General features: G+C 53.4%; 1 protein-coding gene across 1 annotated transcript; it reads left to right on the forward strand.

Annotated features, from left to right (window-relative positions):
* Positions 1 to 310: 310 nt before the first annotated feature.
* Positions 311 to 6,109, forward strand: LOC102040578 (promotilin). Its single transcript, XM_031063550.1, has 5 exons — positions 311 to 343; positions 2,522 to 2,647; positions 3,907 to 4,029; positions 5,157 to 5,259; positions 6,033 to 6,109. Exons 2-5 carry the CDS (start codon positions 2,531 to 2,533, stop codon positions 6,107 to 6,109), a joined length of 420 nt encoding a protein of 139 aa, XP_030919410.1. The 5' UTR covers positions 311 to 343; positions 2,522 to 2,530.
* Positions 6,110 to 10,712: the final 4,603 nt, after the last annotated feature.

Here is a 10,712-nt window from a genome sequence, read left to right on the forward strand (position 1 = left end):
GCAGGCAGCAATGCTCCCGGCTCTCCCAGCCCCTGGAGCCCATGGATGCAGGAGGATTTCATGGATTCCCAGCTCGTTTTTCCCTCCTGCTCCTCGCCTGGCTGCTCCCAGGCTCCCTCAGGAGCAGCACCAGGATGTGCCTGGCCTGATCCCAAAGCCTCTGGCATCGGCTCCTGGCTGATGGTCCTGGGAGAGCGTGGATGAGTTCTTGCACAATTCCCTCCCTCTCTCAGCACCTCGTTTGTCTGGAGAGGGATGACAGCGCAGGATTTGTGTTCCCAAGGGGATCAGTGTGCCAGGCTCAGTGAGGATGGGAGAAGGAGCCACTTGAAGACTCCAAGTGGCAATTTTGATATTCTTGTGATTTGCAATTACAGTAGAACTATAATTGACGCAGGTGTCATTGTAGTGCTGGGACATTCACAACCTAAAATACTCATTCTGCAGGCTCAGTGTCTAGAAACACAAGCCAGGAGAGAGGAATTTCTCTTAGAGATGGAGAAACTGAGGCAGCAGCTGATCTTTCTCAGCTGTGGGACCACCAGGAACAGCTGAAGAACCTGGGCAGGGAGCAGAAGGGATCTGCCTGGAAACGAGAAACTCAGAAAACTCCAGTGCAGATAACATTCCCTGCCTGGGAAAGGCGTTGCCATGCAGGCCAGGCAGCTGGACAGGGTCACAGGTGAGTGACTGCAGTGCCTGCATGGGTTTATAAAGGGAGGAGAACCAGCAGGAGCATCCAGGTGTGACAGGAGGGAGAAGAGCTCCGACCTCCAGTGTCCCGTGGCTGCACTCCCAGGTAGGTCTTGGCACCTCTTGGCCACAGCAGATCCAGCTCAGAGGAGGAGGAGGAGGGAATAAAATTGATGCTGAAACAATGGGGAAGGTGCTTTTCCCTCATCCCCACGTCAGGAGCACCAATTCCAGCAGCTCCTGCCTCCTGTGGGCACCTGGCAGACACTGGGCACTGCCACAGAGCTGTGTGAGCCCTGGTGCCCTCTGAGCAGGCAGAAAATGACCCTCAGACAGGTCCCAGTGCCAGGAATGGTTGGATTTTTGAGGAGACAGCTCAGTAGTGAATGTCCTGTCCTGTCATTGTGCCAGGTGCCCACCCCTCCTGCGCCCAGGCTGGCACTTGACTGGGTCTGGGGGGTATCCCAGCCCTGTGTGCCCACAATGCTGATGCTGAATTCGGGATCCTCCTGCTTTTTTCTTTTCCCTTTGGAGCTGGGAAGCAAATCCACCAAGTGCTGTCTGCCTGGAGAGGCGCTGAGCTGGAGATCTCGGGGCTGGAATACAGGTCCTGCTTGCCAAGCCAGGGAGGGCTCTCAGCAGGGCTGTTCCTGAGTGGAGAGGTCTGTGTGGGTGTTTTTTCTGGGAGAAGAGGGAGAGAGAATCAATTCCCAAAGAGATTAGCCAAGAAGAGATGAAGGAAGTGACTGGGTGTATTTTCTTTGTATTCAGCAGTATTTTATTTATTTATATATTTACTGCAGTGACAGAACAAATGAAAAAGCACCAAAGATTGATGTTGCTGAGGTTGCGTTGCAAGGGCAGAGCTGGAGAATTCCTGCTTGGATCCCTGCAGGAAACAGGGCTGGGACACCCTGGGATGTCCCAGGGCAGGAGATGGCACTGGTGCAGTGCCCAGGGAAGGGAGAGGACAGGGTGTGACTGACAGGTGCTGTGCAAAGGGAATATTTATTAACTTCCACCGGCCTTTGGTTCAATACCAGCTGATATTTATGGGAAATCTAATTCAGGAGTCAAATCTAACTTAACAATGTCTTCTCAATAATGTCCAAACCAAGAGGTTGCTGAAACTAATTAAGGATCAGGCTCCAATCAGGTGGAGAAGTTAAGCTGTAGGACCAGACTTCATTAAGTCTGTCCAGAGAGAATATTTTAATATTTAAAGAGAACATTCAATGTTTACATAAGTCCTTTCCTGAGGTGAAGTCACAGTTAGATCACTTCAGAGGTGGTTTTTAAAGCCCTTTATTCCAGGCTCAGACAGAAAACGCCTTTCCCATTTCCCTTGGACTCAATGAGGCTTCTTAAGAGATCCAGTCCACTCAGGAAGGTTTCCAGTGCTGAGGAAAATCAAAACAAAAATTTAAAAACCGGCTGTTTGAAGGATTTTCTCTTTGCAGCACCTCTGTCTGCCACGCTGGGATTGATGGGTTTGCTCTGGATGTGTTCAGGTCTTAAACCAACACAGCTGCAGGGCTGAGGCTCCAGAACTCAGGGAGGCTTGAGCAGTCCTGAAGGGCTGGGCTTGAAACCCTGGAGATGTTGCTCAAGAACAGATCTGTTTACACAAACAGCTTTGAGAAGAGAATTGTCAGTCAAGGCACTTCTATTCTCAGTCAAAGCACTTCTATTCTCAGCTCAGGAGCAACTGGAAGAGTAAATATCCCTCAGGTGGGCTGGGGCTGAGCTGGGTTGCAGAGGCAGAGGCGTTTTTGTCACACCTCCCTCTCCACTCGTGCCCTGGTGTCTCCTTTCCTGTGCTGTCCAGGCTCTCAGGATGGTTTCGAGGAAGGTGGTGGCCAGTTTGCTGCTGGTGTCCCTGCTGTCCGTGCTGGCTGAGCAGACCCAAGGCTTCATGCCCTTTTTCACCCAGAGTGACTTCCAGAAAATGCAGGTAACCCCTCTGGAATGAATAAACCAGTTTTGGTTTCTCCCACCCTCATCCCCCAAACTGCAGTGCACGCCAACAGGAGACACTGGGATATCCTCCTCCCAAAATCCACACCTTTGGGGGGGAGGCAGAGGGGATTTTTAAGGTGTGAGATAGAAAGGGAGAGCCTGGACCCCCCTACCAAAGGTCAGCCACCCCTGTGGGGGTGTCACCCGCAGTCCCTGTGGGTCCTTTCCCTTTCCTGGTGCTGGAATTCTTCCAGAGCAGCTGCAGCCTCCCATCAGCTCGGTGATGGCTCTTTTGTTGTAACAAATAATTAACCATCCCCGGGCTGGTTGTCACCTCTGGGACGTGCCGAGAGAACGTTTTTCCTTTTGAAGTGAAACAAATACCGTTGAAAGGTGTCAGGCAGGCTCGGAGACGGCAGCTTCTGAAACGCAGCCCCAGCGAGCTTCCCCCGCACTGCCGAGCCCCTGGATGCCGGGAGAAATCCCATTCCCAGCGCCTCCCCCTGGATAACAATTGCTGTTGGAGGGGAGCACAGGCATTCTTCAAAGCCCTTGGGGAGGATGGGGACCCACATGGGCTGTGTTTGTACCCCACAGCCCTTGTAGCTCTGTGTCTGCCAGGATTTGGGGGTTTTCTGGATGAGCAAAGGGGAAATCTGTCCCCCAAAGGCTGTCCCTGCCCCTGCTGTGCTCATATGCTGGACACTGAGCATGGCCTGTGCCACATTTGATGTGTCCTGCTCTGTCTGTCATACCCCAAAGCACCTCTGGCTTTTTCCAGAGGGTCCTGAAGGCAACGAAATAAGTGGGGATGGGCTGACATTACAGACCTGCTTCTGCAGGCTGGGAAAATGTGACCTCTGCACGTGCAGGGCTGGGTTCCGTTTCCTTGCAGTGCTCCAGCACAGACCCAGGCCAGGTTCTGTGGGACAGCTGGGGAAGGTCCCAGTGCTGTCAGCTCCCATGGAAAGGTCCCAGTGCTGTCAGCTCCCATCTCCTGCTGACAGGGTTCCCCACCACACGTGGCTCCTGTTTACGGCAGACCTCCACACCCTGCCCCATAACCTGACCTCGCCCCCAGCACTGCTGGATTTCAGTCCCCAAAGGTCACTCAGGCCACAGCTGATGGGCACTTCCACCATCTCCCTGGTTCTGTGCCCAGCCCTGTGGATTCCTGGCTGCTGGGACAGCACAGAGTGGGTTTGCTGCTGATCCCAGCATCACCAACTGCCCTCTCTACTCTCTCCCCCAAAGCTGCAGGAAAAGGAGAGGAACAAGGCAGGGCAGAAGAAATCCCTGAGCTCACTGCAGCAGCTGGAGGAGGAAGGTTTCTCTGAGCAATCTGGTGTGGATGTCAGTGCAGCCAAGACCCTCCAGGTATGTGGACCCTGAGAAGCCCACGAGGACATGCAGGGGACAAGGAGTCCAAGAGATGTTCTCTGCCCACCTGCCTGCTTACATCAGAGAGAAGTTTTAGCTCCACCCTAAATTATCTTGGTCATTCAGCAGCCAGGTCACCCCTGAGACCCAACAGCTTCTCCCTGAGGAAGATGAGAACAGTTTGAGGTCTCTGCCAGGCAGTGAAGCCCAGCCAGGTGCAAGGCAGGAACTCCCAGTTCTGCTTCAGCTCCTGCTCGCTGTCACCTCTGTCCCCACAGTTCCCTGCACTGGAGAGGCCTTATTTAAAAACTTGGGCTCCAAGTCTGTACACAGAGCAGAAAATGGGCGATTTTAGGGATTGAAGTGCCAGGCTAAGCCCTCAAAGGCAGACTTACCTGGCGAGCCAGGTCTGAAAATTGTGCTTTGCCACTTGAGCGCAGGGAACTTTTTCCTGTGTGGGCAGCTACTCCTGCAGGGAGCTTGGCCGTGCTCTGCCAGCAAAAGGAGGGTGCAGATCCCCCCAAACAGGGACAGACCCAGTGGGACAGACAGCAGAACCAGCCAGGCTGGAATTTGGCCACGGCACAGCTTAATGTGCAGCTCCTCCCGCACTCGTGATGCACCAGCAGTCAGTAACAGGATTTAAACAGCAAAATGCCCAGTTCAAAGTGTGAAATCCCCAGCACATCCCTCAGCTGGCCAGCACCAGAACAGAGCTCTTTGCTTCAGGCACAGCTGGCTCCAAGTCCAGCAGGCTGGAGCAGGACCACAGCTCGTCCTCGGCTGTTGCTAGGGCAGGAGCTCTGCAGGCTCAGGCTGGAAGGGTCGATGTGCCACACAGTGGAGGATTAGAAGGTTCAGAAATTATTTTCTTTGGATCCCTGCTGCCAGGAGGTGCCTTTATCTGGATTTCTGAGCCAGCCCACGTGTTATGCAACAGCGCTCTGAGCAACTCAAGAGTGTGTTGCCTTCAAAACGTTGCTTTTCCCCATATGAGGCTCATCCTCTTCCCTCCAAATCCTAAACCCTCCACTAACTCGATCCAAGTGGGGTCAAAGCACCCCAACCTCCCTCCCTCTGCTCCCCTCACCTTTTTGTTCTGACTTCTCTGGTTTCCTCCACAGCAAGCCCTTCCTGTCAGAGCTTGGCTCACCCCAAGGCAGCTGGAAAAATACCAAGATGTCCTGGAGAAACTGCTGGCAGAGCTGTTACAGGACACCCCAGATGGTACTGTCAGAGGGTTGATTTCTGCCTTGGGAATTCTGCCTTTCCTTCTTCTCACCAGCTCATCAGCACAGAGATATTTATATTCCCCAGAAGGGTTTTTGTGTCGTGTTTGCTCACTTTGTGGAGCCCTCAGATCCCAACCACTCCCGTGTGCACCCTTCTGGGAAGCTTATTTCCTCCTAAGGTGCTGCCCAGAGCTGATATGGACTGGAAGCAGCAGCACAACCCTTCCCAGCAGCTCTGTTTGCCACCTCCCTGCTCCTCCTCCTCCCAAAAGGTCCTCAGTCTCCAGGGAACAATTTCCAGCAGAGCTTATAACAGCAACTGTACCTGTGAGGCAGCTCAGCATGTGCAGCCAGCTTGGAACACCTCGCTGCCTGCACGGGGGCTTAACACTGACACTTAATTACACTGCAATTTGCTGCAAATCCTCCTTTTCCTTTGGGAAACCGTGTGTGGGAATTGCAGCAGCAAATATCCAGGGGCAGGCTGTTGTGCTGCTCTTCCTGCCTGCAGGTTGAGGGACGGTGGGATGGGGCTGTCCCTGTGCCTTTGCCTTTTCTGGGATGTTTAAGCCCAGGAAAGAGGATCCTGCTCTCCCTGTGGGATTGCTCTGCTCTGCCTGTGCTCATCCCAGTTTGCCTCTGAGCTTTCAGCTGGGGAGCTGAGGAGGAGGAAACAACACATAAATCTGGCATTCATTCAGTCTTTCCAGAGCTTTAAGGACACTTGTGCTTTTCTCTCTTTTCTCTTTAGCTGACTGATATCTGCAGGATCAGAAGAGAAAGTGATGGAGCTGCTCAAGCTGAAAGACTCCACTTATGTAAACGAAATATGTGAGAGAGATTAACAAAATCTGAGGTGATTTAATAAATGTGCAATGTAATTAAAAGGAGGATTTGTGTCTTCTGTCCTGCAAGCCTCTCAAACAGATGGGGAGGGCCCAATGTGGGAAAGAAGAGAGAGGAAAGGCTCCAGGTTCTGGGGAACATCTCTGTTTTCCTGAGCACTGCTCTGAGAATCCTGTGAGGAGCTGAGGGAACTGGGAAAGGTTTGGAGAGTCCTGAGGGAGCTGGGCAGGGGCTGAGCCTGGAGCAAAGGAGGCTCAGGGGGAATTTCTGGCTCTGCACAACTCCCAGCCAGGAGGGCACAGCCGGGGGGATTTGGGATCTTATCCCAGGGAACAGGGACAGGAGGAGAGGGAACGGCCTCAGGCTGGGCTGGGGAGGCTCAGGTTGGACATCAGCAGGATTTTCCTCATGGAAAGGGCTGGAAGGGGCTGCCCGGGGGGGTTTGGAGCGCCCGTCAGTGCTCAGGGTGGGCACAGGTTGGACTCAGTGATCCTGGAGGGATTTTCCAACCTCAAGGATTCTGGGATTCTGTTAAAGTCTGTGTCAAAGCCCAAGGAATCAATCTTTGGGGAGTATTAAGTTTTAGCCCTCCCTTTTAGCCATGAGGGAAACCAACGCAAATCTTTACCAGATCTCCTGGCCAAACTGGTGACACAAGGGGGGGACCTGTGTGTCCCTAACACAGTTCCCTGCTCCAGGAGAGTGCTCTGGCACATTCCCACACTGCTGGAGAATGCAGGAGCCCTGATGGGCAGCCTCTCCTTGTGCCCAAACCCCTCCTAGCAGCCTGGTGCTGTAAATCCACCAGCACAGTGAGGAGCAGCTGTGCCAGGCACAGTGTGAGGGAACTGCACTCTGCCCTTTCTCCTGCCTCTCAAACACATCCCAAGGTGAAATCCTAATTCCACTTGAACATCCTGCTCTCCATTTCCATACCTTTGGCTTATCTGAGAGCTACTCCTCTCTGCTGGCAGCAGGAAATCCAACATATGTAAAGTACGGATGGATGAGATCAATGGCATGTACGTGAATATATCCAATTCCAATCCAATTTTATCCTCCCAACCTACCAGGAGTTCTGTTCTCACTGAGCTCATTCCAAGAGCTCTGTTTGTGCTGGAACAACACCCCTCGGAGCAGTCTGCTGCAAGCAGCCCTGGGGAGGGGAGAAAGCTCCCAATGGGTAATGGAACAGGCAGCGTGCAGTGGATTACAGCTCTAATGTTTGATCCAAAGGCACGCTCCTTGTCCAGGGACTGATCAGCTCCAGGAAGCTCCCAGTAATGCTGAGGCACTGTGAGCTGTGGAAGCTCTGTAATGACTCTGAGTGGGAGGGAGATGGGAAATAACACATTCCATTAGGCTGGGAGTGAGAGCAGTCTGGGCTGCAGGAGCTCCATCTGCAGAGGGGTGATAGCCATGGAAGAGCTGGCATGGCAATCACAGGAGGAGCTGTGCCACATTTGCACCAGTGTGCAGCAAGGTCAGAGTCTTGTTCGCTTCAGAGGGCACCTCTTGCCTTGTTACTTCAGAGACACCAAAACCTTTACTCCAGGTTTGATTCTGCCACATGAAAACAAAGGAGAATTCCTTCTCAAAGGGAAAACTGCCCCCAAACCCCCTCCATAAGCTCCACTGTGGGTCAGAGCTCTCCCTCCAGTGTGCCCTTTTTCCAGCCCCTTCACTCCCATCGTTTTCCAGGCGAACGCCTCCCCTGTGCCATGCAGGAAGGAAGCTTTTCAAGTGATGGAAAGAAAGAAGGTGAACATGAGCCGCTTGGATTTGCTTCCTGGACCATTTCCCACTGGGGTGATGGTGGGGCTGACGCTGTGGAAAATTCCAGAGGGAGATCCACCAGCAGGACTCTTACCCTTGGACCCAGACAAGCTGCATCAGCAAAGGCCAGCTTTGACCCCCACCATGGATTTTCCATTGGCTCATGCCAGTTGTCCCAGTTATAAATGAGCTCAGGATGTAATGGCTGGTTGTGACAGAGACCACAGGAACCCCTGTCCTGTGCTGCAGCACCCACTGTGGTGTCCAAACAGGCACCAAAGTACACCTTCAGCTTTTGGGAGTAAATTCCTTCCACCCTCAGGGGCCTGAGCAGGAGAAGCAGAAACGTTTCCACTGAGAAGAGATGGAGGGACCCCAACCAGCCCCCTCCAGGCTGTCAGGGCTCTGGCTCTGAGTAAGAAGGAAGTGTTCTCCAGGTTTCAGGACAGATCTGCATTTTCCCCTGCCCTGGAAGGTGCTTTGGCAGCCAGCAGCATCCAGGTCACACCTGCAGACAGGCAGGAAGAATCTGCTGCTCCAGAAACCAAACAAGAATTTCATGGTGGGATGAGCAGCACAATAGTTGGGGGAAAGAGGAGGGAATGGAGTCACCTCTGACTTGCTAAGGAGCTGAGCAGGCCCAGGACAGGGAGAGGGCTCTCGGGTCACACGTGTGCTGTGGCTGTGAGTGACAGGGTGACAAATGGGCACAGTCAGCTCCCAAGAAAGCCCTGACACTTCCCCGGTGCCATGTGCAGGGCTGGCACGCAACAGCCACGGATAAGGAGCTGGGTGGGGACAGGGGTTTCAGCAGCCCATCAGTCAGCGGTGAAGGGTTCAGCTGCGGGGTTTGGGGTGCAGCCATTCCCTGCTCCAGCACAGATCCATTCCCAGGGCTCTGCTCACACCAGGCTGCCAGAACCGGAGCAGCTGGCGCGTCGCGTCTGCTCCTCTGGCATGGGAGGCACTGCCAGCAGCTCTGAGGCAGCTTCTGGGCTTGCAGGAAAGGTGGAGGCTGTCCCTCCGTGTTGTCCCAGCTTCCCACAGCCAGCTCCAGCTCTTTCCAGCCAAGAAACGCTTTTTGCAGAGCCCATCTGCAGCCTGGGCACTGCTCGGTGCTCCCGGAGCTATGAGGATGATAGAGGGGCTGCAAAAATAGAAAATCCACTGTCAAATTCAGCATTGGCACTGTGGGCAGGGGATGGGAACAAAGATTGCCCACGGGGATATAGGGTCTGACACGTCTGTTCCTGCTGCCTTCCCTGTGGGGGCCAAATGCCTTCCAGGGAAGGCAGGGATTGTCCCATGGGGAGGAAGGGAAAGGGGTCGTGGATTTCTCTCCACAAAGAACAGGCACCTGATCCTGCTGAGCTTTGGTGCTGCCAACCTCCTTCTGAGGAGGAATCACAGCTTTTCCCCCATCCTCCAGCTGTCCAACACCAATCCCATGTCTTTCCTTCTAAAGATTGTGCAATGAGGCTGCTGGGCCTGGGGTAATTCCCATGATGGGCAGAATCACAAGTTGAAAGGATGGGTTTGGGCTTTTGTTGCTGTTTTCTCCAGAAAAAGGTGAGTTCATGCAATTCCCAGGTTTGCACCAGCTCAGCCAGCGCGCAGCTGCATGCCCAGGCAGAGCTTCTGCAAAGTGAGAGCTCTGAGCTCACAGGATCCGTGTGATAGGAGCAAATTGGAATTTTTTATTTACATTAGACCCCTCTCCACATCATGAGCTGGCAGAGGAGGACTGAGGAAGCTCAGCTTAGCGCATTCACACTTCTCAGCACAGCTGAGTTTGCTCTTTTAATGGGCTCCCTGGCCTCTGCTGAGGATGTATTTGCTGTTGCCAACCTGACAAACAAATCTCAGCATCTTGTTGCTGCTTTCTTGGATAAATTGGGAAGAGTGAGGTGAGCTTTGGGGACCTGCTAAGGAAGCAGGTTCCTGGAAGAAGGATTAGTGACAGGACAAGAAGATATATCCTCATGCTGTGCCAGGGGAGGGTCAGGTTGGACATCAGGAGGAATCTCTCCATGGAAAGGGTTTGTTAGCATTGCAAGGGGCTGCTCAGGGAGGTTTGGAGTCCCCATCTTTGGGGTGTCTGAGGAAATCTGGACATGGCACTCAGGTGGGGATCAGTCACAGCTTGGACTCGATGGTGTTGGAAGGATTTCCCAGCCTCACTACCTCTGGAATTCTGTGATTCCTGTCAGGAAGGCACAGCTCAGCTCTTTCAGCTTTGTGCTCCTCTGGAGCCTCCCTTTCCCCACAGGTGCCATTCCTGAGGGACCACGGCGTGTCCCCCACCCCAGTGTCACACATCCATCACCAAACCCGTGGCACACAGCCAGCCCTCAGCACCTTCAGCACCGCTGCTCCATTACCTTTAATTAAATTCCAACATGACGCCACCGTATTTCAGCCGCTTTCATCGCTTTCTTTAGTGGCGGCAGCAGGAAAAAGCAATTACTGTTCATCACAGCTGTGCCAAAATAAATTTACAAGTCAACGCTTGGGTTTGCTGTTTTAGGTGTGGGGTGTGGAGGGACCTCCCCTTCCCAGGAAATATTTCATGGATCTGGATCCTGGTCCTGCCTGAGGTTCTGGCAGAGCTCAGCAACCGGGCGGCGATGATGGAAACGCGTGTGGGGGTGGCAGGTGGTTGGGAAAGGGACATTTTTTAGGAGAATGGCCATAAAAATGTCAGAACATCAGTGTGAATGAGGCAGGAGCTGCCCCACACAGCGATGGGGGACAACCCATCATCGACACTGGCTCGTCGCACAGATGAGGCAGCCTTCGCCTTTTGCCTCCCCCATTTCTCCCGCT

The sequence above is a fragment of the Geospiza fortis genome, unplaced genomic scaffold (assembly GCF_000277835.1).
Source record: "Geospiza fortis unplaced genomic scaffold, GeoFor_1.0 scaffold14, whole genome shotgun sequence".
In the NCBI taxonomy this organism is placed as follows: Eukaryota; Metazoa; Chordata; class Aves; order Passeriformes; family Thraupidae; genus Geospiza; species Geospiza fortis.